Source organism: Scophthalmus maximus, chromosome 22 (assembly GCF_022379125.1).
Source record: "Scophthalmus maximus strain ysfricsl-2021 chromosome 22, ASM2237912v1, whole genome shotgun sequence".
NCBI classification, from domain to species: domain Eukaryota; kingdom Metazoa; phylum Chordata; class Actinopteri; order Pleuronectiformes; family Scophthalmidae; genus Scophthalmus; species Scophthalmus maximus.
In genome coordinates this window covers 5432501-5458011 of record NC_061536.1, presented here as the reverse complement: position 1 = coordinate 5458011, position 25511 = coordinate 5432501, and the positions used below count along the sequence as shown (strand labels likewise).

Here is a 25511-nt window from a genome sequence, read left to right as displayed (position 1 = left end):
CGGCCCCAAAGAGACTCTTGTTTTTCTGTGTGCAAATGTGAGACAGAGGGGGTTGTGGTTGCGTGACTGCAGTAATGCATGTATTTGTGTGTGTGTGTGTGTGTGTGTGTGTGTGTGCGCGTGTGTGCGCGTGTGTGTGTGTGTGTGTGTGTGAGTGCGTGCTTATGGGGTCAAAAGGAGTGAAGCTTCCCAGACACCAAAGTCTTGGCGGGGCCTCATTCTTTCTTTCACTCTCTCCCTTCTTTTTTCTGTGGTCTTGTGTTGTTTGGTGGTTTTTGTGATGAAAAAAATTGTATATCTGTCTGTTACATATCATGTATGTATCTGAGGTGCAAAATATTTAAATACACATTCTGTTCTTGCCATTGGTAATCCTGTCTATAGCATACTGCTTCTTTAAGGGATGAAGGGAGGTGTGAGCGTGCGTGCGTGCGCTTTAGAGCCTCCCTGAGTTTTGGGCTTTGCCCAGGCTGTCTGGGACTGTGAGCAAGAGAGTTCAGTCAAGGACACAATTCGACAGGGAGCGTAAGGGGGGCTGGGGGGAGGAGAGAATGGATGGCTGGGAGAGCAGGGGAGGATGTGTTGGAGGGGAAAGAAAGAAACCAGACTCAGGAAATCAGAAGAGAGTGTCGGAGAGGGTTTTTTAAAGCCAGTGAAACAAAATGCACAAAAATGTACTGTTGCAAGATTCCTCATCCAAATAAGGAAATGTTCTTTAGCACAACTTGGTACAAGAGAGCTGACAGGAAGGGACCTGTGCATGTCTTCACGGGGAATCTTGCATAGCACAGAAGATATTGTACATCGTGGGTATTGTGTCTGTGTGTGTGTGTGTGTGTGTGTGTGTGTGTGTGTGTGTGTGTGTGTGTGTTCACCACACAGAAAGCAAAGCAGATGGGGGGAGTTTACGGGCTGCATATTGTGTACAGTTTGTCAACAGGCTGACTAAATAGACTCAGACATGGCCAGAGGAAATGTGTTTGCTGTGACATTCCACTGTATGGTGGAAAGAGACACGCACTGTCAACAACACGACATGACAGAGCGAGAGGAGGGGGATGCAGAGCAACAGCTCCCTGACACCCCCCCCCCCCTTTTGTACGGCTGTACAGTTACACAAGATAACAGTAACTCCATTTAAATATGAAAGATTATTTTCCATGCTGATCTCAAACCCATACACTAATCTAAATATATTTTTTCTCAACATCAGATATTTTACTTAAGTTAGTAAAACCAGAAACACCACAATGTAAGAAAACTCCATTGCAAGTAAAAGTCCTTGATTAAAAAAAATCTCAAGTAAAAGAATGGAAATGTTCTTCAAGCATTCATTATGCAGTAGAATGCCCCGTCTGCTTTATATATATATATATATATATATATATATATATATATATATATATATATATAGTTATAGTTATAGTTATATATATTTCATTATTTGACTATGGACCTTTTTACACATGAGCAGGATTTTAATGTGGTCAACGGGGAGCTATTTCAACCACTTCATGTACTGCTGAGGTGTATAATCTACAACTGCGCGTCAGGTATCTAATGTTTTAATCTAAAGATATTAAATAAATGCAGCGGAGTAAAGGGTACAATATTTTCCTCTGATATCCTGTCCAGTATAAAATGTAAGTTTTCAAGTAAAGTAGTCGCACACTTCCTCAAGACTGTACTTGAAGTGTAGCCTAGTTGGCCTAAAAGCACTTAAGTTACAGTCGAAGCCACAAACAGTGATACAATAACAAATATATAAAGATGTGGTATTTGGCAGGAATAAAAATACAGATACCCTAAAAACCTGGGTTTCCAGAACTAAAAAGAAAGTGGAGCACTGTCCCGTGTTCAGTCATCACAGAATAGATACTGGCCCCTTATGTAGATGTCCAGTGTGACACCCTTCTCTGGATAGAATCCGTGGAACGACATGAGAGGAATTTTCTTTCACGTTGATTTGTTATAGATATTTGAAAGGTGAAGCCCACACTCGCTTTCAGGGCTTAATTCCAGGAGTCGGACATGGGCCAAATCAAACGGCCGTCCCTGTGTCAATAAGGGCCACCGGGGCCCGAGGAATGCGCTGCCTCATCCCAACTCTCCCCCGGGGGTAAAGAAGAAGGAGGAGGAGGGGAGTTCTCAGCTGGGACTTTCCTTATTGCTCTGCAGAAGGGGGGGGGGGTTGAATCACTTGGCACAGGCCGGAGATGTTCCCCGGTGCCACCACGGAGGAGGAGGAGGAGGTATGCGGACGTGTGCGCGATGGTGGGGCCGCGGTGGCCCCCCCCTCCCCCGGGGAATATCACTTCTTCTCCTGATGCCACCGTTTCTCGTCGCGCTCCGGCTCCTCGTCGTCGGGCCCCGGCCCCCCCGAGCCGCGCGGGCGGGGGCCGGGGCGGAGGAGCGGGAGGGTGCCGTCGCCTTTTCGGTGATCAGCATCGAGCCGGAGAGGAGCCCGCGCCGCTGGGGAAGCGCGTCCCGGCGGCCGGGCCTGGAGGAGGCGCGAGGGGAGGAGGAGGCGGAGGTGGACGATGGAGGCAGGGGGGGGGGGACGCGGGCCTACGAGGATGAGAACGAGATACACTGGCAACAGGTAAGAAGATCTGCAAGAGAGGTTGAATCCAATTGAATTATTTCGAAATCTTTGCATTATAGCTCAAGAACAGATGTTTTTGAATTGTGTCGTATACACTCACTTTTGGGGGAAATCCACCTACAGTCTTGAATATGAGATGGGAAAACTCACTCATAATGGGAATTGGACTCCATATTGCCACACTACGATTAGTTCAGATGCACTTAACCTAGTAAGAAGGAGTCAGACAGAAAACCTGAAGTCATTACAGGCAACTACACATGGTCAGCTCAGGGATACAGATGTAAAAAAAATAGGATGGTGCAGTGGTTCCCCCTGTGCAGTTAATTCATTGTGCTGGGTCAGTTTGTGCGCAGCCCTGTGAATTATTACAGACATGATGGAACAGGTGAGCACAGAGTTGAGCGCAGCACTGACCCAGGATCAGAGAGACTGGTGACAGCTGTTCTGTCTTTGCCCCTCAGTTGCATAGAGCTTCACAACTTCCCCTGTGTTTGTGTGAGTGCATCTGTCCCCTCTTTACCTCCGACTTCAGCCCTTCACCCCCCCTCCTCCCCTTTCTCGCTCTTTCATTCCCTTTTTCTCTCACTGTCTCTTTTTCTGCCCAAGGCTAAACTCTGACTCATTCTGTGAATCATCACCCACTCCCCACCTTCTCCCCAATGAGGTTGCCATGGTGACCACAGGGTTCAGCGTGAGTCGGGTGGGGGCTTTCTTTAGACTGTGTGTTTGTACGATACAGTGCCCCGGGCAAATGTCTTACCAGCAGGACTGAGGTCAAAGTCTGTGACCTGCCTCCTCAGCACTCATACCTGGGGCAGGGGGTGCATCAGACACACTCACACTCAGTACCGGAATTCTTAGGCTGTATGCATTGTTATTCAACCCCCCTCCACATTCCCATGATTATCAATATATTGGTCTGTATGTTGCCAGGTTGGATCCAGGGCAGTGCAGCCGCAGCCGTGGGCGGCCGACAAGCCGTCATTCACGGCAGAACTCAGTCGTCTCATCACATATATCACCAGGCCACAGGTAGGCTTCAAATAATAATATATGAAACATAGTACTGCTGTCAAATAAAATCCTCTCACCCTCTTGAAGGTTTGTCATTTACTAGAGCGAACACAACTTATGAAATAAAAAAAGTTTCAGTAACTGAAAAAGTGTGAAAAGTGTTAAATGTCTCAATTCCATTGACGGCCCCAAGTAACACCAACACAATTGAGATACTGATAATTATATTTAATAATTTACTGTATGTGACAAATGTTAACTGTTCTGTAAACCTTTAAAATAAATATTATGCAAAGTTATACAAGAGTAAGTTATTAAATATGTGTAGGTAAATAATTTTTTGACCTTGTGACCCTTTAAATCAAAGTTATTGTCAGCCTTGTTCAACCAAAAAGCAGTTTTCACGTCTCAGGTTGTTTAATTTTTATACGTTCAACTGGCCTGAAGAGGTAAAACTATCCAGCATTTTGTCAGAAACAAACTACTTTTCTCTTTCTTTTTTGTCTTTGCAATCAACATGCGACCCGTCAGATTTATCTTGAGACCACATGGGAGTACTCCGATCTTTACACGAGCAATCAGTGGTCCAATATTGCTTGAAGGTCTCAGGTTAAACTTTAACTCATAGGGGACCTACAGACGCTGTAGCCAGGAGTTAGAGCCTGCCAAGACTTAACACTAATCAATAAAACCACACTTTTCAACTACTTCTTCTTCTTCAGTCAACTTTTTTCACTTCTCCAACTGTAGACATCCAGTGCGGGGGTTAACAGAGCAGTAATATGATCAGTCAGGCACTGTCAATATGCTGGCAGCAGAACTCTGCCAAATCTGGAGCTAGTAAAGCCTTTCAGTTCCAGACTGGAAACTCCCAAACAAGAGTTAAGACTTGTGTCACACCAAATGCTGGGAAACTGAGAGAGAAAATTATATATTTACTGATTAAACCTTGTATTGGGTGGATTATGTTCTCTAATTATACTTTACCTGACTTTCAAATCTACTCTTGTTAGATCATCGTCATCAACTGAATCATTGTGTTTAAAAGACAAGAGTTTATGATACGCCCTCCGAGCAGCACAAACTTCCTCGGGGCAGACTAGACGCTGCAGTGACTCTTTATGCGAAAGTAAAAGGACTATCCAGGCCAACATTAGCTGGTAAGCATGCTAACTTCAGTAGAGGCAAAGAAGGGAGAGAAAGAAATACAAGAAAAGACATAACATAGACATTGCTTTCCACCACTTGTGGCGAATAAAGGAATGAAGTTTGATGCTGAGCTCCAGAAAGCCATTAATGCTAAGCGGTAGCCACTTTAAAGGCCCAATCATGAAAAAACCATCATGCACTGTCTGAATTAATCTTACACATTTCACAGGTCAAGTTTTCTGACAACTTTTTCAACTTACCACCCCCTCAGTTGACCTCTCTTGTTCTCTCCATCTACAGCTGAACTGCTCCAGGGTCTTATCTCCAGGTCAGGTTCGGGCTTCACAGCCCCCTGCGGCTTCTAACCACTGGATGCTGTGTGCTGAGGAATGGCTCCTTCCAGGTGCACACAGACCGTGTGTTGCATACTCCTTCAGGTGTGCCCATGTGCTTGTACAATGTGTGCATGTGTCAGTGCATGTGCTGTGATGCTTATGCATTAATATCGCTGTCAAAGTTGGAATAAAAAGAAAATGCAATGCATAATTAATCATGCATACAATAATCTTCAATCTACCTCTGTGCTCCCCTGCCTCTCTGTCTATCTTTTTGTGTTTGTCTTTGTCTCCAGTATGGATGGAAGAGATGCAGACTTTCTAAAGACTGTGTCTGGGCTCGGATGTGAAGTGCACAGTTTTGATCCCAGCAACTCCAATCCATCTGATGATCACCTTGGCAACAGTTTGGCTAGTAACCATGTTGACAGAGGTGCGGTCAGCCAGCACAAGATGTGGTTGGAGTGGCGCACTCCAAGGAGGCGCAAGCACAAGAAAAGAGGCAACCTGGGTAGTGTCTCTCAAACACTGGCAGATATCATGGCAGCTCTGGGACATCACACAGTATGACACACTCACACGTGCATACACATGAACACACATACACACACACACACACACACAGATATTTAGAGAAACAATGCAAAACAAACAAACCTTAAGAGTCTTTTCACCCCAACATACCGGGAAAGCTCTCTTACTTGTACGTTCCCATGGCAACAGGGCTCTGCGCCATCCCTGGCTGCCATGGTAACAATTTCAGTGAGTTACATCCTGCAGCCACAAGGGGGAACTACATACCAACAGTTTGAGTATGTGTTGTTGAAAGAATAAGAAGTGTTGCAATATTTCCATTTAGAATTATTAATAATGATTGTCTATACTGCCTGAGGCTATATTGACACAAATATGCTATTGAAATCAAAAAGACTACGGGGTTACAAAAGACAACATTCAAATTTAATATACAATCTTATTAAAAATACAGACATGAATTGTGCTGAATATGGACAAAATGGTAGTAATTTTTGCCATAACTATATCAGTTGCCTGATATCTCAGTAACCCATTTTACAAGCAAAGCAGTTTTAAATGTGGAAATATTCCAAGTAAATTGTAAAGCACACAGTACTTTTTATGTTTGTGATAATTGTTATGCAGTCCTGAAGGACAATATTAAATTGCTATTCTCTTTTCTCTTTAGGTTCACTTTCTGTATGCTGACCTGCTCAGCGCTGAGTGGCGAGTTTTCCAGAACTGGATTGAATCAGGAAGTCTGCAGGGTGTCCATCATCTGGTTGCCACAGTGCATCTGCAATGGGCAGGGTTTGAGGTGGGAGGAACCGACGAGGAAGTGCTCTGCTATTGGTTCAGCATCCTACGGGGTCTCCAAGCTTCTGGACTCAAGCTGGTCCACAGCTCTGCAGGACATGGCCATAGTGTCCTGAAGCGGACATTGGGAAATGCCCACAGCTCCTACACCCTCAGCTGGGTCAACACAAGAGACTAACACTCACACACGAACGAGCAGAGGTGTACACGTGACTAGACATTGTGCATGGAGGCCTCCAACAAAAAGACGAGAGGGACACTGAACTTCTTCCCTTTTATTTTAGGAGCATGCATTTCTTTGCATGACACCACCCTCTAGTGGAGATAAAAGGATCTTTCTTTTTATGTCTCCACCGTCACAGGGAAATACTTTTGCATCTGTACATGGCTAATTTGACCAAATATGGAGTTGAAAGGGGGCTTGCTGATTTGCCTTGGCAATAGCGCAATGATATAATAATTACAGATTTGATTATGTCTCACTTGTAACACAAAAAACAGCAGATATGTGTATGTTGAAGCTATTGCTGGACTGTGTCCTCATTAGTTCTAAATACCAAACAGTTTTCTAACAGGTACCAACACGTTTTCATTTGTACTTCTTGTCATTTGTTTAGTTGAACCATGGATCTGTGATCTTTATGACTATCATATCATATTATTATCATCCTGAGCAATCATGCATTAATTAGGTCCAGCAGTGGTTTGAATGGAGATTATTTTATTTGTGTACTTTTGTGGAATAATTATTAAAAAATGAAGAGGTGCTAAAATTATATTGAGACTGATAGTGCCTATTTTGAAATACAATGTACAGAAATTCTTCAACGAAACTGATGCATTTTTGCACTGTACTGTATGAATGTGCATTTGTGCCACAATAAAATAAACAACATAGTAACAACAAGTTGTAATTCGACAAGAACGTGGGTTATATTATTATTATCATCCTGAGAAATCATGCATTAATTGGGTCCAGCAGTGGTTTGAATGGAGATTATTTTATTTGTGTACTTTTTTGCAATAATTATTAAAAAATTAAGAGATGCTTAAATGATATTGAGACTGATAGTGCCTATTTTGAAATACAATGTACAGAAATTCTTCAACGAAACTGGTGCATTTTTGCACTGTACTGTATGCATGTGCATTTATACCACAATAAAATAAACAACATGGTAACAACAAGTTGTAATTCGACAAGAATGTGGGTTATATTTCACAATCTTTGATTTGTAATTTATTTACTTACTTTCCTCATTGGATTTACATTGTACCTACATGCAAACCTATAGCCAATTAATCCTCAGATATGTATAGAAACGTATTTAGTTACAATTAATGAAATCATATATAAGTTCAATTCTGTCTCAAGCTGAAGAAAACAAATATGGATGACATATAAATGTGTATGTGTGTGTGTGTATTCTAATTGAATGTGTAATTTGAATTTAAGTATAATCATTAAAATTACAAAATTTGTTTTCCTATTTTTACAAATCAAATTGTTTAGTCCAACACAATTACTCCCACGCGTTGGCACCACAAGAAAAGGGCTATAATTGCATTCATATTGCAACATTCAAGCAAAAGGTGACTCAATATCATTATTTTCCACGTGATCATAAAGGTGTGATTCGCCAACCATAAACCTTGTGTACTTCCCGTTTTCCCCGAGCCCGAGCCGAACTGACTCGGTGTGGTTCACGGAAAAGCTCTTTGACCGCTTGAGTGTTTTTCTCTTCAGAGAGCGTCTTCTTCGTGAAACCGGCCGATGCCAGTCATTCCTCGGACTCGTTCCAACTCGCCGAAGCGGACGCTGGAATGTGCTTCTGCCTCCACCCTGCGCTACGCAAATTACGCACAGACGTTTGCCACTAGTCAGGGCGGAGTTGCGCTCTTTACGTTGAAATTTCCACATCCTGTACTCGGCAGAATGCGTCAAAGGGCGCGGTAACCAATCCGCTTCGAGGAACCTAGTCTCCTGACCAATCAGAAGTTCACAATCCCGGGACTTGTGAGGTCTGTGTTTCGCCCGTCCTCATACTGTACCGCACAACATTTCTGTACAAATCTTGACACCGCCTGAGTGTGTAGAGAAAAACCTACAGCGGCCGCTTTTGACGGTGAGTAAAGTGTGTCCAGTCCGTGTTGTGTTCATAAAGTGAAGAATGTTAACCATACGTATTTTGGCTGCTCCTTCGAGATAAGTAGCGCCTTCAAGTTACTTCCTGCTCTGACAAGGCCGAGATCCCAAGTTACACATTAGCCCTTAGCTAATGTTGTGGGTGTAAAAGTGTCAAAGTCATTTTTATTTGACTTGTAGTCACCTATTTAGGATACAGTTCTCGGCGTATCCAAGATATTAAACTTCCAAACAGTCACGACTTACTAACGTCGGCTTGTCAAATGTGTCAGACGGCGGTTGACTGCAAGTCACTGCCCAACGTTAACCCCCCCCACACACACACACACACACACACTGACACGTTGTACCGTGACTTCGGTATTCTCGACGTTAACTTGAAAGACGTGTAAATGGAGCCATCGAAGTGGGGAATAGGAAGCTCCTGCGGGGTGCACTGACGTCTGACAGCCCCGGTGAGCTGGACTGAGTCACTGCGGTTCTCCATATGGCACTGAGAGTTCACACACACACACACACACACACACACTGAGCGCGCTTTGTCCAGCACTATTTGAAATATTGACTCTATTCCAAGCGGAATCGTGCAGCATCGTTACTCGGCCAACTTTATTCTACGACTACGTTTTGCCCCAGTTTCGTTCACATGAGCCGTGCGGATTTCCCGAGTGAAGCAAAGCCTCAGTTTTGCTTCTGCTTTAGCTCTGGTCTGACTTCAGTGTATATTTATACACGTCTCGTCAGGGGGTCACGTGGGCATGGGACTTATTCAGGGATACAATTGACAATTATTTTCATCATCAAGTAAACTGTACAAAAACATTTATATGTATTCGAACCAACAGTTGAACCACCCCACAAATATTAGTTCAAGGATGATAGAGTGTTACCAATGAATAGTCTGTGTTTTTGCTTCAAAACGTTACTTAACTGATCATCAACAATCAAAGTGTTTGTTGATTAATAATCTACCCATTAACTATCATATAATCAACTACTTGTTTAAGCAGTAGACCCATTAGTGTGACAGATACATCTCCACATCTGTGCCTCAGAGCTGTGGTATAGTGTCTTGATATTCCTTTTATCTTTTTCCCAAATGACCTTCCTTCTCTTATCCCATCAGGGTTGGGCACCCACCCACCCACCACAACCCACGCCACCATGCCTTTGGTGACGAGGAATATCGAGCCGCGGCATGTGTGCCGCCAGACCATCCCGACGAACATTCACAGTGAGCTGGAATGTGTCACCAACATCAGCCTGGCCAACATCATCCGCCAGCTCGGCAGCCTCAGTGAGTGTGCTTGTCAATAAAATATGGTGTGAATGGTTCATGACACATGGAAGATGTGCGTGAAGTGTGTGTTGTTGCCACACTTTCACTTTTAAGTCGTTGAGAATTATAGATATAATAATAATAATGATAATAATACATTTAATTTATAGAGCACTTCTCATTGCTAAAAGCAATCTCAAAGTAATAGCAACATTCAATCAGATATGTATCTATTGTGCATGTTTGTGAGACAATGTGTGTCTATGTGTTTGTAGGTAAGTATGCAGAGGATGTGTTTGGCGAGCTGTTTGTCCAGGCAGGAGCGTTTGCCATCAGAGTAAATACACTGGGAGAACGAGTGGATCGTCTGCAGGTCAAAGTCACACAGCTGGACCCCAAAGAGGAGGAGAGTAAGTACTGCCACATGTCACAGTTACCTTTTGCTATTTCTGTTAGTATTGAAGTAGTTCATTAGTACTTTGAATGATATTCAAAATAATAACTATTTAGTAATGTCTGTGTTCCTTCTGTCTGTTTTCTTTCAGTCTCTCTCCAGGGGATCACCACACGTAAGGCCTTCCGCAGCAGTGTGACCCAGGATCAACAGTTGTTCACCAGACCGTCTCTGCCAATGCCCGTACAAGACACCTACAAGACCTGTGATCCGCCTCCACCGCTCAACTACCTCAGCCAATATCGGTAGGACTCGTCATGCACACACATGCACACTCAGTGCTCGTATTCATTAAATGCTGCATAACGTGCATGGAATAGAAGGGCCACGTGAGTGCACGTGTCTGCACGCATGGAAACATGCACATGATGTATTTTTGTCATGAATATGAGTTATTGAAACCCACCTCTCTGATGCACACGCTCTCCATCCTCATCAGACGGTGAATATCAAACAAATGCCTCTGTGTGTTAGTCTTACTGAGGCTCTGTCTTCAATTAAAACCAGAATGGACCGTTGCAGAATTACAATATTTGTGATGTCAGATATCACCGAAATGTCAGACATTTGCTGACATGTTGCTAGTATTCAGCATGCTATGTAGTTCAGTTAAGTTTCACTACATTTTATTAGTAAACGTGGTACAGAGAAAATAGCTTTGACCCATTTACATGACCAAACAGATTCTGTTAGTGAAATGCAAATGGAGCTGGATCATTTGTGTTAAATGTTACTGCCTCTACTTAGTTAGTTCATTGAATCAAAGCAGCAGTGGGAAAAGTGCTTTGGAGAAAACAATTACTGTCACAAGCCAGCTGAGGTGAGATCCCCAATATAAATAATGCATGAGGCACGACGTGATGTGGGAAGTATGGTTAATTAGAAACCAGCACAGAAGCAGGTCACAGTGGTGGAGGAAAAAGTATGTATAATCAGCCACTGCTGCAGTGGCATCAGTGATGCAGAGTGAGAGTGTAAGCTTGCCCAATTATGTTATAAAAGCAAAATAACCTGTTTCGAGTAAAGGTCTCTTTAGCTGAGCTGAAAGGGAAGGGGTAGGCAGATAAATGATCTGTCCTCAGACACTGAATGATTTTTATGTCTATGCACATTAGATAACATAAAGTGTAAACCCAAATGTAATTATAATGGTTGTAAATGGTTGTCTACAGGGATGACGGGAAGGAGGCCCTGAAGTTTTACACTGATCCCTCCTACTTCTTTGACCTGTGGAAGGAGAAGATGCTGCAGGACACCAAGGACATCATGAAGGAGAGGCGCAAACACAGAGTGAGAAGGAAAAACATGAAACAAGTTCACAAGTAACATCAAATTAAAAAGCATTTGGATCCAATTCATCTTATTATTTTTTTCCCCCTCCTTTCTGAGTAGAAGGAGAAGAAAGACCATCTGAACCAACGGACGCTCAATCCACGAAAGATCAAGACCCGGAAGGATGAATGGGAACGCCGCAAGATGGGAGAGGAGTTTGTGGTGCCAAAGAATGACCTGATGTGAGTTTAGAGATTGATTGAAGTCGCTGCAGGTTAATGGGGTGTGTACTGGTCATCCACAGACCCGAGAGACCTTTAAGTGCAATTCAACAGTAACTTAAAAATTAATGACTTAGCGAATTCCTTATTTCTGCCTCTAGTTAACACAGTAAAAGTACAGAACTCCAAGCTCTCCTTTCTTATCAACCGATCTGTACACAGTGATATGGCTGGTATGTCCTGTCCAAAAACGTTCTCAGGGGGGTTCGGGTGTGGAGCTAGCTGTCATTGGCAAACTGCAGTAAACAAATGTGTGAGTCATAGCGGGGCTTAGGGGTTGATTATCTTTAGATTATAGCATTTTAATGTTAAAATATAACATTTAATGTCTTAATGTTTACATATGACATACATCTTTTAATGCTTTTTTGTCTGTTATTTATTCTTCGTTTCTCTGGTTGTATGAGCCAGTGGCTTTCTTCGCATGCCAGACTTGACGAGAAAAAAAACATTAAATTGAAGGACGAGCCATTATCTTTGTGCTTACTGCACTATCTGTGCTTGTTATTTTAATAGCTGTGTGAACCAATGTCAGTGTTGCTATTTGTGTCTGCTGTTTTTAAAAGCATTCATGATACTTCCTCTTAAAATTGTTCCATTGTCCATGCACGTGAAAAAACGGTACACGACCCACAGCTGCCAATTAAGGTTGTGAATGACAGGTATCTTTTATCATGGTTCATGTTTGGCCGTGTTTCTGAGGATATGGGATTTATTTTGTCTTCAATTTATTTTGAAGGAATTCCTCAGAGGGTCTGAATGGCAGCATTGGATCTGGAGATGGCTACACCTTTGAAGGCCTTGAGCAGAGTACCGGCTCCTACGCTTATGATCCCGACTCCCCTCTCCCTATGCCTGGCCCCAATGACTTCCTGCCTCCTCCACCTCCAGACATGGCGTATGTAGCACCACGCATACAGGCACACACATACTGCCAGCACACTGCCAGCATGTAATGAGCGTACACCCGCACAACACTCGAACAACATACTCATCCTTTTAAGGTTGTAAGATTCAACAGGAGCAGAGTGGATTATACACCCACTGTTCACTTTCAGCCTTTGATTCTTTAGTGAACATGAGCTGTGGAGGTTGCAGGTGCCAAAAACATGAAGGATAATCATGGGAAATAAAGTGGCCATTTAATTTTTCCCCTTTATCTCTAACTTCATCTCCATCACTTACAGGTACAATGATGGACCGTATGGAGCACCAACCCAGAAACGTGTCAGCGTGCTCAGTCCAAGCCACCCACCCCCTGCTCCCCCAATGGCTTCTTCTCCATCCAACTCCCGCCCCAACCTTGCCCCTCCCCCCGCACCTCCTCCTCCCCCACCACCCTCTGGCTTTGGGATTCCCCCGCCTCCCTCTGGCTTTGACGCCCCACCTTCCCCTCCTCCCTTCTCCTCGTCTCCTGCCGCCTATCCCTCCCCACCCGCTCCGCCTCCTCCACCTGCTCTGTCCACTGTTTCTCCTCCTCCTCCTCCACCCCCTATGCCTGCAGGTGGTGGTCCTCCACCTCCCCCTCCTCCTCCACCTCCCCCTGGCCCTCCTCCTACATCCTTTAATATTTCTGCTCCCTCGGGTGGTGGTGGGTTGGCGGCGCCCAGTTCTGCTCCAAAAGCGCAGGAGGAACCAGCCGGGGGCGCTCGCAGTGACCTGCTGCAGGCCATCCGACAAGGTAAAGCACATTAGGACACCGATCAGTATAAAACTGCAGTCTTGGCTGAATTACAGTTGAAACTGGAGACACAAGTAAAATACTTCAACAGCAATCTGTATAACCACCAATTATAATATTTTTAGCAGTCTTATTACTTACAATATGTTCTACCATCATTTCCAATGAACCTCACACTGTTTAATCTGCCCAATGTGGTTAAATGTAGCAGAGACACATGGGGGTCTGGGCTAGGAAGAGGGTATAGAGTATTTAGTTATGCTTTTTAAATGTGACTCTTAAACACTACTATTCCTTTTCAGATTAGAAGTTAAAAAACTAGAAAGAGCATGCAAAATACAATGTCTTCTAAATGAAACTACCCAGGATTGGCAAAATTAGCTAAACCTCAACCAGATAGACAATTAAATTATAATAATCAAATAGAGTGTATGATAAATTGACTATTTTAAGTAATTGTTACTTTTAAGTTTTGATTTCTGAAATGCAATTTTTATTGTGAACTAAATTGCATATTCAGTGTTTGTGACCAAAACACATTGTGAGTATCCTTGAAACTGAACAAATCATTTTCTACCTTTTCCCATCCTCCCTGTAGAGATATTTGCAAATGTTTTAAAATGCTTCATTGTTTATATATTCTCATTCCTTAGTTTTGATGACGCATATTATGTTTTTTGGCATGTTATTGTTGCCATCTGTTGATCGGTGAGATAGCAAGAACAATAATATATGCAATATGAAAATGCATCTCTCTTTTAAATTATTGCTTTTATTGCATTTAAATTTTTCCTCAATATACTTGAAGAATTTCACTGGGAAGAAGTAGTGAGATCACACACCTGACGGCTACCTGATTACCACGAGATGTAGCATAGTAAATAATTTTAGAATAACTTTACCTAGATAGATTTCACTACTTAAAACAACTTTTAATGTGGATTAAAACATTTTATATATATAATATATATATGCCTGACCACACATATATATTATATATATATGTGTGGTCAGGCATGTACTCGGACTCACTGTCTAACTTGACTCCCTTTTAGGTTTCAACCTGCGGAAGACGGAGGCACAGCGGGAGCAGGAGAAGCGGGACCACTTTGGAAATGACGTGGCTGCCATCCTGTCCCGTCGTATCGCTGTAGAGTGCAGCGACAGTGAGGATGACTCTTCAGAGTTTGACGATGAAGAATGGTTTGAATGATCTTCCTCCCCTTTTCTCCTTCACTACCACCTTCGTATCTCTCGTCGGCCCTTAAACAACATCAGAATATCTCCATTCAGATTACCTTCTTAAGTACCAGTTCTTGTATGTGTGTAGACATGCACATGATATGTACATGTGACCTATCACTAATCACATTCCTTAGCTCATTTATTTTTATTTATCCAAAAATGATTCAAAGGTGCAACATCTGAAGATGAGACAGTCAGTGTGGTTGTGTCATAGTTTGCCATTGCTTTCACAGGATAACAGGCCGCTGGTATTGACGTGAGATTATTGTGTGAACCGATGCACGCCCCCCTGCTGAGTCTGTGCATAAACACATCACCTCTGTCCTTATCTAGTGTTTTTTTGAATCAGGTGCCCGTTTGCTGTAGGCAAAGTGCCTAGTTTTATCTGCTTTAGTATATCATTGCAAAGGATAATAGAGAGGGAGTATACACACACACACACACACACACACACACACACAGACACAGGCAAACTCTTCTATACACAGTATTTTATGTACTCCGTGGAAATACACAATTTGTTATCATCAAAACATTCTCCCTCATTTATATATTATAAAGATGTAAAGTTTATATTGTATATTGAATCATATCTTCTAAATATAATGGATGCATTCCTTTAGATTCCCCCATTTAAAAAAAAATAAATCCCTTTTCTTCCCCTCACTTTTATATTCGTTCTCCTTTTTTTTCTGTGGTTGTCATGGGAACACCTGCCTTGAGAAATGGTTGTAGCTTATAAACAAATTCCTGAATGAATTATTCAGTGTGATGGGGGATGAATTGGCTGGTGTCAGACACCTGGGCCGTCTGCTGAAATCACCGTACAAAACATATGCAGAAATATACACAAATACCATGTTTCATTTTGTACTGTGCAGCGGCTCTGTTGTGTACCTCTTCCTGACATTTCTATTTCTAAACTTTTCCAGGGATGATTGGCTCTGATGCTTTGTTCAATGCTCTCCTTGTAGAATCAGAATCAGCTGGTCGCCTTGTCCTGCTGCCTGATACGTGTCTTTTTAATGCTCCATTTCAGTGTCAATACTGGTTTCTTTTGTTTATCCCCACTGGCCACTGATCAGCCTCCCAAATAAGTAAATGAAACAGCAGCCATTGATGAGTCTAATGTAGAACTGACTGATGTATAGTGTGGACCACCTATTTTTTTAAAGTGCCTTTTTTATTTTAAGTCTGCCTGTGTTAAAGCACAATTGCGCCACGTGCATAGCCAAAGTTCTGCTTCTCTTGCCTTACATTTTCTAATGATCATAGATATTTCAATAAAGATAAAGTGTATTACAGCGATTGTTTATGTTTCTTTTTCTGTGGGAATGTTTGAGTTGTGTAGATGCTGTGTTGTGTGAGATAAGAAGTTCCCAAGAATGTTAAGCATTGGCCTCTTGCCTCGTCCATGACTCACCCTCTGTATGTCATTGTTTATACCTTTTCACAGGGCCCAGTGCTGACTGTGTAGGGAGTAGGAACATGAATCATATGGGTAAAAATAAAAAAACAGTTGCAGGAGTGGAAAACCTCCTGCGAATATGAACAAGGTTTTTGTATCCTTGTCCCAAGGCTGCTTTGTAGATTTCGAAAGGACACGGTGGATGCATACTGATGGTAATAACATTGAAGATTGCTTGTGCCACAATATAATTCCGAATGCAGGAACAGAGAGCAGCAGTCTGAGCCTTATTGAGTTTGAGAGTGAGGGTAACAAACACACAGAAAGCCTTGGCAGCAGTGAAGAGGAATAGGGCTGACGTCAAGCAGTAGAAAAAAGCACATTTTTTATTCATTTGTATAAAATATTAATTCATTTCAAAAAAGGTTGTGCAACACGAACATATGGTCAGTACCTTTCAAAGTGCCTTTAACAGCATGTGCAAAATAGAATCTCAAAGATCTAGAACACGGTGTGTAAGTAAATAAGAGTGGGCTTTGGATCTTTTTCTCATTACGCTGTGATTAGGCTTACATTTCAAACCCATCCCTTATTTTTCTCTTAAAGTGCTGATGGTCATTAAATTCCACTTTTTATGAGTGGGGTTATACATATAACATCCCTGTGATTGTTTCTTCGGGGGAGCTACAATTGACAGTTAGATGAGGCACAAAGTGCACAGAATACAGTACGTTCAATCTTTGTGGCAACAGCCGAGCTGCCTGTGAGGGCAGTCCAGTACATTCTGATCTGCAGGAGGACAACTGCTCTCAGAAAAGTGCTGCTTGTGTGCGTGGGAGTGTGTGTGTGTGTGTGTGTGTGAGGCTTCATGTTCTGGATTTGGATGACAGTCAATGCAGCTATGTGTGTATCTTGGCACACAAACAGTGATATGTCTAGCATAGATTGTGTGTCGTTTCGACTCTGGCAAGGATTTGGCAGTCTACACATCCACGGGGTTGTGTATGTGTGTGTTGTGTGTGCATCTGTTGGGGCAACAGGCCTGAAGCAGCACCTTGCGAATGTCTTTATTTCTCAGACTGTAGAGGATGGGGTTCAGCAGGGAGCTGCCTGCTGCTGGCACCAAGGTGGCGTAGGTGTAGAGAGGAGGGCTGGACGCGTCTCCCAGCAGCCCCCAGAGGGAGAAGGGCATCCAGCAGCCCACAAACACACTGAGGACCAGGATCAACCGAGAGAAGCCCCGCCCACTGCTGTGTTTGCTTGCATATGAATGTGTGGCAGGGAGGAAGTGCCTCTGGGTGGCGATGGCGTGGGCGTGGCGCCTTGCCACGCGGCAGATCCCAGCATACAATTGCAGGGTAACCATGACAACCACAAGGAAGCCTCCACACAGCAGTGACAGGTATGCCCGCGTGAGGGGCCGTGCTACAGAACAGGAGTCGGGCTCTCCCAGACAGTGCCATCCCATTGCTGGCCCCGCCCCGATGACACATGCACCCAACCAGACCAGCAGCAGGAGGCCGGCAGCTCTGCGACGTGATTCGCCTGAGCCATAGGTGAGGGCGTGGCTCAGAGACAGGTAACGGTCCAGGGCAACGCCCATCAGGCTGCACAGTGAGGCAGTGAGTGATGTTACCAGCAGTCCCGAGGTCAGCAATTCTGACCAATCACTGGGCTCCACACAGAAATGGAAGAGGAAGTGAAGGATCAAGGCGACTCCTGCCAGGAGATCCGCCAGTCCGAGGCTGGCCAGCAGCAGGAACACGGGGGCGCGTAGAGACGGGGTGGCCAAGATGGTGGTGACAACGATGGCATTCTCGGCGGCGATGAGAGTTCCTGAAACACACAGGGCCACGCCCCACACCGTGAGGGGCGGGACCTCATAGGATGAAGGGTTGTCCTGCTGGTCCACAGGGAAGAAGGGGTCTGCACCTGAGGACTCCTCCCAGCCCAGGTCAGAGGCGTTCAGGATCATGGCCGGTCAGTAGTAACACAAACACAACCTGAGAGAGAAAAGACATGTTTGACATTAGCTCTGACGGGTCATTAGTGGGTCTCCATTAGTCCATTAAACAGCCTCTCCCTGACCTGAAGCTGTGGTTTCAGCCTGTAGAGCTGCCAGAGGCCGGATGTGGCATGTGTGTGACTGAGGAGAGTGTGAGGTGATGGAGAACTTAAGATCTTAGGATCTCATTGTCTTGTCTAAAACGGTTGAGTCATATAAAAACAGTTAACACCATAGTGCAGTAAGTGGTATTTGTTATTGTCACACTGTATGTTTTCTAGCTCCTGATGTTATGATGCTCTGTATCGTCTTTACAAAAGGATTTTAAAAATTGTATCCATTTATGTATTTTAGTATTTACGACATGCTACAATCTCCACGTAGGCTATTATATTCACAGTTGGACTAACTTAAGGCCTAAACCCATCTTGACCCTTAATGAGATTTCACTAAAAAGACCACGGACTACAAGTCTAGACTACTACTACTACTATGCACTAGCGAAAACAAACTATGAATCCAAAAGTAATACAAATTATACACACACCATTCATGGCTGGACATTTTTTTATGCCTCATATATGTTCATTTTTCCCACACACACACACACACACACAGGAGTGACATCCCCATCGGTCTTCTTCATCAATGTGTCTGTTAATCGGTAGCCTGGAGTTACCAAAAACATGAATTGAAATTCAACAATATCACTATAACACAACGTTTTTTATTCCTGGGATCTGTAAACTGGATTCCAGGTGAATCTCGGGAGCTGCAGCCCAAGGTTTCCCTCTTGTTAAGGTCCGAACACATTGTTCATGTCTGGGATGAGAATGATGCTTGAGGACTTTGCCTGTTACATGGTTAAGATGTGCTTGTGCTCTCTGGTCTTCTTGTCCTCTATCGGGATGCAAGTCGAAATGTACATGCCTTACGATCCTATACCACATCATGACTGTAAGATATTACATATCATGTTAAGATTATTCCTCGTTGAGCTCAGTTCATTTTTCTTTCTTCCATCCTCCTCCTCCAGCTCGCATCCCAACGTGAGGAGGTACATCCTACCTCTTGGTGCGGAGGACCCTGTTATATAACAGCCACAATTGCAGGTTCACTGCACCACAGAGGATGTCCCCAACATAAACACACACACACACACACACACACACACACACATGAACACGCACGCAGCGCACAGACAGATACATATAGGCTATATATAGGCTCATACGCTGAATTATTCATCTTACCTTATAAACGCAATGGCGTTGATTCCTTTGAAGGACCTGACCAGAGGTTTTTTTTCTCTGAGACGATCCAAGCCAAACGATGGAGGCGAGGTGAAGCTGTCCGCTGCGATGCTCGGCACCAGTTTTAAAGAGGAGGAACAGTCCCCGAGTATCTGAGGCTCCGTGCTTCATCCGAGTCGCGCCAAACTCTCACTTGCCGCCTCTCGCATCTCCCTTTTCTTCAGTCTCTCCGGAGCGCGTACGGGAGGCAGAATGGATCCTCTTGCGCGCGGACTCGTCCACAAGAGACCCCTGTCTGACGTCAGCGGCCGGGAGGCTCGACCAATCGGGGGTCGGCACCGAGGGTGCGGGCAGGGAAGGGGGGGTACACGGAGTAATTTCATTCAGAAAAATGCGGCATCGCTGTCGCCCCTCCCACTGCGGCTCACTCGCGCTCCTGGTTCTCGTTTCGTGTATCAAAGCCCCCCCCCCCCCCAAATACACACACTTTCTCAACAAGGTACCTGGGGCCACGGGTGGCTGAGGGGGTATTGTTCTGTGTCTGTGTTGGGCAGGGCTCAGGCGTGTCGGGGCTGCGGCCGCTGTCCACGGTGCTGAAACGCATCGGGATGACTCATGGGGAGAACACGACGTGCGTGCGTGAAACAGACACTTCGCGTCAAAATGTCCACCAGCTGAGCCCGACCGAGCGGAGAAAAGGAACACAAATGTGCCATAATTAATAAGAATTACTTTATGGATGTGCACAGGGAGAGGCGCATTCGCGGATTTATAGGAATAGGGCAGAAACAGTGACTCATACATGATAATTCAGCCGGAAACATCTGCACAAAAACAGCACCAGAAATGAACAGGTTACTTGAAGAAACACGTGATGGTATCTGCAAAATGGATTCGAAATCCGTGATTGTATGGTGTATGGAGAGAGAGAGAGAGAGAGAGAGAGAGAGAGAGAGAGAGAGGGTTTTCCTGTACTCAGACAACACCTGCATATGATATTTGTTTTGCGTGTTATCTCGTTGAAATTGATTTGCACATTGCTGTCATTTGCTTTAAAAAAAAGAAGAAAATCTGATTCATAATCATGTGATTTCATTCAGGCATCAGTTGATAGAGTCACGGTCCTACAGTAACGTGACGGCGTGCAGCAGCAGGGGGGATTCGTGGCTTCCCCGGTTTAATGGTGAGCGTGGGCGCCTGCAGGAGAGTGGGCTGAGCGAGGCCGCGCATATCGATGCGCTACACTGGGGGGCGGGGTCGTCCTGCTCGGGCCATATTAGGACACACTTCCTGCCGATAAACCCTACGTCACGAAGGGGATCTGAAGAAGCCCTTGACACAGTAGAATTCTTTTTTCGTGTCATTGCCATACTGGAGGGATGTCGTGAGGAGCAGATGATTTTAAAGTCCATACCACTCTATATATTCGTATTATTATTCCACTGGACTCGTGTCTGTTATCCAGTTGGATCATAAATTCTTGTATTAATACCAGCCTGTCGTCTGGTCGCCCCGGGCCGTACATCTCAGCATTACCCGGTGGTTTTGTCGCCGGTGTATAGATTTTTCGTTATGCAAGCAGCGTGGGAGCATCGGTGGGAGGGAATCGTGTCAGACGGGCCTGCGGAACATGCCTCTACTTATTTTTCATTTTACCGTATTTTCTTTTCTTTTACGTCACGCCAACACACGACGCCGGGGGAGCTGCGGCTCTCACCCTCCCAGACAGAGAGAGAGCACATGGAGGAGGAGATGTGGGTGTGTGCGTGAGCCTCCACCATCACCATGGTGATGGAGGTGCATGGTGATGGTGGAGTTCGCTGCATTAAGATGAAAAGTGTGTCGTGACACTGGCTTCACCTGGTTTTGAGCGGCTAGGTCCGTGCGTGACAACGCGACACTCAGACACATTACTCATCGCACTGGTGCATGTTTGCCTGCAGGGGCGTAGCCATACCACAGGGGTTATGAACCCATCTCAGGGTCGGGCACCCCGATCCCCCCTTTATGCTTCTCCAACTTCCGCATCATTATCATCCACCCAGTATGCTACACAGCTGAGGAAAAATGGGTCTGTCGCTGATTACAAAATGCACATTTGTGCTCCTGTAACAAAACGACATCAACTCAAGCTCCGATTGCTTTTCATGAGCTTCATAGTGAAGAGTTCAGTGCGCCCCAAAACCTTCTCTTGAGTTATTCTTCATATGCAAATAGCTTATGTTTGAGATACATGACAGGCCAACTGCGAAGTCACCCCTCTACTTCCCAGATCAACGTTGTCCACTGCAGCTGTTTTAGTTGGTTTGGATGACTAAAGACACACATATTATTAACTGCTACTGTATATAGAGGCGCCCGGAATTAAAATGAGTAAATGAGCTGATGAACAGTCTTAGTCAGATCATTGTTTGAGTCAAGCGGCAAATTGACTCTCGCCGATTGTAGAACAGCGGTTGCCACCATGCTTAAAATGCAGCTGATGGTGACCCATCGTCACGTTATACCCTTGTAGCAGACAAGGCACTGGTAGGTATTGATTGTATTTCAAAAGAAAAATACAAACTCAAAAAGTCAGAAGAGAAAACAGAAATATATTTCTACTCTTGGTAGCAGCATGGTTTGCAATGTCGGTCGGTCGGCCACTACGCCACTTTGGTCTTAAATATCTCAATAACTATTGGATGGATAGCCATGGAATTTGTTTTTTCGTGGGGTCTTGAGCCCCCAGGTTGGGAACCAAAATCCTAGAACAACCACCCATAGTTGTGAGTGCAAGCGTGCGCATGGCCGGCCTGCTGAGGTAAGCAGGTGTCATCCCTCCTAACTGGTGTGTATTTCAGGAGTGTCGAGGTGGGCCAATTGGTTGCTGGGGAAACGAGTTTGGGTGTCGCTCATGTTACACAGTTCTCTGTGCCTCCTGTCTTTTTCCCTGTCTCTGTGCCCTAGCCAGGAACCATTTCTCTCTTTGCGACTACTGGATACTGTTTTGAGGACTTACCGAAGACATTTTTACCGAAAACGTTCTTGTTGATAGAAACTACGTTTCCAGCTGTCGTTTGCCAGACCTTGGTGCTTTGTGGCTGTCAGGATGCAGCAGGTGGTATTGAAGGTTCTTTGTTCCACACTGCTGCTTCTAGCAATGGTGCCCTCTGTTTCCTCACTGTCAGGTAAGGGTGCATCCACATATTTAAATATCCTCTTACTATACTATAAGACTGTCTCAGTGTAGACACCTGCTGGTGTCTTCCTACACTTTGTATCTTTCTTTGACTCCACCGTGAGCATTTCTGTCCTTCATTTTGCAATGGAGATGGCTTGCTCCTCAGTGTGTTTGCAAAAAACTGACAAGAAGTGAAAGTGTGAGAGCTGAAGTGGAATCTAAAATCCTTTCTTTGGCGTGACGCTCGTCTCTTGCCCACTCACTTTTGCTTATTCTGACACTGTCCAGACTGGTGGGACTTTTTTGCAGTAATTAATGATTTCTAAATGTTTTTCTGGGAAGATAATTTTGCATCGGCCAATCACTTGGCAATGACTGACACTTCCAATTGACTTGCCAGTTTTCCCCCTCCTACAGATTGTTCTCAAGCTGAGTCATGTGACTTGTGCGTTGGAGAGTCCATGCTCAACCTGACAGGCTGTGTCTGGAGGCTTTGTCCAGATGGTGACGCACACGCACGCACACACACACACACACACACACACACACACACACACACACACACACCCACACACACGCACACGCACACACACAGACGCACCTTTGACTTCTGATAGTAATTCAATCATCACAGCTACTGTAACATAAGCTTCCCTAGTTTGTACAAGATGACTGAATTATTTAGTATGCTAGGAACACACACACACACACACACACACATACGCGCACACACACACACACACACACACACACACACACACACACATACACACACACACACACACACACACACACACACACACACACACACACACACACACAATAAAAAAATACCTGTTCTTTCTGTCTAAGGTAATGACACAGGCATGTGTGTGACTGATGAGGGCGACTCAGCGGACAACTCCATGAACTGCAGCTGGACCCGAGTGTCTGAATTGTGCACAGGTATCTAACAGCTCCCTCTGAAACCGACACAAATCAAATATACCTCAAGCTCGAGCAGCCTTGGTGACTATCATCTCTTTTGCATGTTCCATTTCCCAGTTGTGGAGACGGTAGCTGAGGGAGGAAGTGAAGGTGACTCAGGTAAATTATATCAGCTTTTCTCCAGCATCCCCTCACTCCCCCTCCCTGTTCTCATGCGTCAAACATTTATTATTCCCACAAGGGCTGAGTAAAATGTTCCTCCACTCACTCATTCAGAAAAGGAGAAAACTGTCACTCTTCTCTTTTCCCACCTTGCTTTCATGTCATTTCACCCATTAAACCCATAATGCCATTAAATCTGTCCTTTCCCTCCAGGTGCTGACAACAACTCATCTCCAGAGTTCTCCCAGGCCAAGTTTGACATGTCCAGTTTCATCGGCGGCATCATACTGGTGCTGTGCCTGCAGGCAGGCGGCTTCTTCGCCATGCGCTTCCTCAAATCCAAAGAGCAGAGCAACTATGACCCCATGTGAGTATGTGCACGTAGGTGTTAGAGAACAGAGAATTTAGCGCGACCGTATCAGTTTAAGTAAGTGTGTGTAAAGGCTTGCGTCACTGTGTGCAGTGATAATGACTTGGCGCAACAGCAGCCTCTAGTGGTAGGGGCAATAAACAGCACCCGACAGGCATTTCACCTTCAACATCCCTCTGGGTTTGTATTGTGATTCTGATCAAAACCTCATCTGTCCATGTCAAAATTATGTCTGTCTTCACACAGAGAGCAGCCACAATGAAGTCAAGATGTGTGAAGGACAAGCAGATGAGTGTGCAGGACGTCAGAGCAGTGACTCATCGACTTGTGTGTGTGTGGTTTTTTTTTGTCCTTCTGAGCCTTATGTCATTTTTGGATTGGTCCCCCCTGGGTGTGCTTATAAGAGGCTACTTTTCCTCAGATTGCTGCATTGTGTAACGAGTGTCTGTGCATGTGTTCACTGAGTAAAGCATCTCATTCATATTTCAGAGACATATCGGCTGTGAGTAGTCATACAGTCAAACAAACGGGGAAACAAAATGGCTCTGATTGTTTCAGCGATTCATCTTTGTGATTAAAACCCAACACAAATAAATTTACCAAAGCTAATTTAACTAGTAGAGAGTTGGTCCGCCTTCAAACAACAAGCATCCAGCTGTAGGCTATCTAATGTTTCAACTGTGTAAACATTACAGTGCAGTTATGGGAAAGGGCGATATAATCCCATGTAGACAGGAGGTCAGACAAGGTTATTAGAGGCATTTTGAACTGTTTTTTTCAAGTAGACTAAAATACTTCAAAATGAGACTGGAACTGAATTTTTCTCTATCATCTAGGAGTTCTTCAGTATGTGAGTATAGTTTTACTGAATTCAAAAGCTAAAACTATTGTTTCCTATGTATGTATTTTATACATCAACTTGTGGTGAGTGAAATAGCTTGTCTGGGGAACTTAGGAGAAATCTTGTGGACTCCCAGAGGTCCATAAAACCCCACTTGTGGGAAAGTAGTAAATTACACATTATAATCTATGACATTTTAGACGTATTAGATGTAGAGAGGGTTCTTCCAAAAAAGAACCCTCACAAATGTCTCTGTGTTTTTTTTGTTGCTGTCATGAAGTTCATTTTCATGGAGATTTCACTTTTGATTGCTCTTATTTACATGATATACATATCAAATTTAACCCTTTAATAACGCTGTTTACTCATGTTAATACTGGTAAGGTTTGTGATTATAAAATGCTTCACTGGCAGTCTGAATAAACGAATAATAAATACCTGTTTCTCTCAGTGTGTGTGTGTGTGTGTGTGTGTGTGTGAGTCATGTTTGTCTCGCATGCCAATTAGGAAGTGGTAATCACTGTGAGAGATTGTACAGTATCTGTTGAATGCTTATTTGCCTGCACCAGCAGGGCGAGTGAACAGA

At 44.2% G+C, this 25511-nt stretch overlaps 4 protein-coding genes across 4 annotated transcripts; 3 read left to right on the top strand and 1 right to left on the bottom strand.

Annotated features, from left to right (window-relative positions):
• The first annotated feature begins 1549 nt into the window (after positions 1–1549).
• On the top strand, positions 1550–7212 carry LOC118291609 (probable methyltransferase-like protein 24). Its single transcript, XM_035619909.2, has 5 exons — positions 1550–2602; positions 3542–3640; positions 5072–5208; positions 5403–5670; positions 6311–7212. The coding sequence occupies exons 1-5, from the start codon at positions 2255–2257 to the stop codon at positions 6614–6616; spliced, it is 1158 nt and encodes a 385-aa protein (XP_035475802.2). The 5' UTR covers positions 1550–2254; the 3' UTR covers positions 6617–7212.
• Positions 7213–8408: 1196 nt separating this feature from the next.
• wasf2 (WASP family member 2) lies at positions 8409–16100 on the top strand. Its single transcript, XM_035619908.2, has 9 exons — positions 8409–8564; positions 9711–9881; positions 10139–10273; positions 10409–10562; positions 11490–11607; positions 11710–11831; positions 12610–12768; positions 13058–13551; positions 14607–16100. The coding sequence occupies exons 2-9, from the start codon at positions 9749–9751 to the stop codon at positions 14762–14764; spliced, it is 1473 nt and encodes a 490-aa protein (XP_035475801.1). The 5' UTR covers positions 8409–8564; positions 9711–9748; the 3' UTR covers positions 14765–16100.
• Positions 16101–16572: 472 nt separating this feature from the next.
• gpr3 (G protein-coupled receptor 3) lies at positions 16573–19743 on the bottom strand. Its single transcript, XM_035621501.2, has 2 exons — positions 19463–19743; positions 16573–18207 (listed from the first exon to the last, which is right to left on the bottom strand). The coding sequence occupies exon 2, from the start codon at positions 18177–18179 to the stop codon at positions 17187–17189; it is 993 nt and encodes a 330-aa protein (XP_035477394.1). The 5' UTR covers positions 18180–18207; positions 19463–19743; the 3' UTR covers positions 16573–17186.
• Positions 19744–22209: 2466 nt separating this feature from the next.
• cd164l2 (CD164 sialomucin-like 2) lies at positions 22210–25375 on the top strand. The gene is made up of 6 exons (XM_035620664.2): positions 22210–22632; positions 23043–23129; positions 23478–23570; positions 23670–23711; positions 23928–24081; positions 24331–25375. The coding sequence occupies exons 1-6, from the start codon at positions 22554–22556 to the stop codon at positions 24344–24346; spliced, it is 471 nt and encodes a 156-aa protein (XP_035476557.1). The 5' UTR covers positions 22210–22553; the 3' UTR covers positions 24347–25375.
• The last annotated feature ends 136 nt before the right edge of the window (positions 25376–25511 follow it).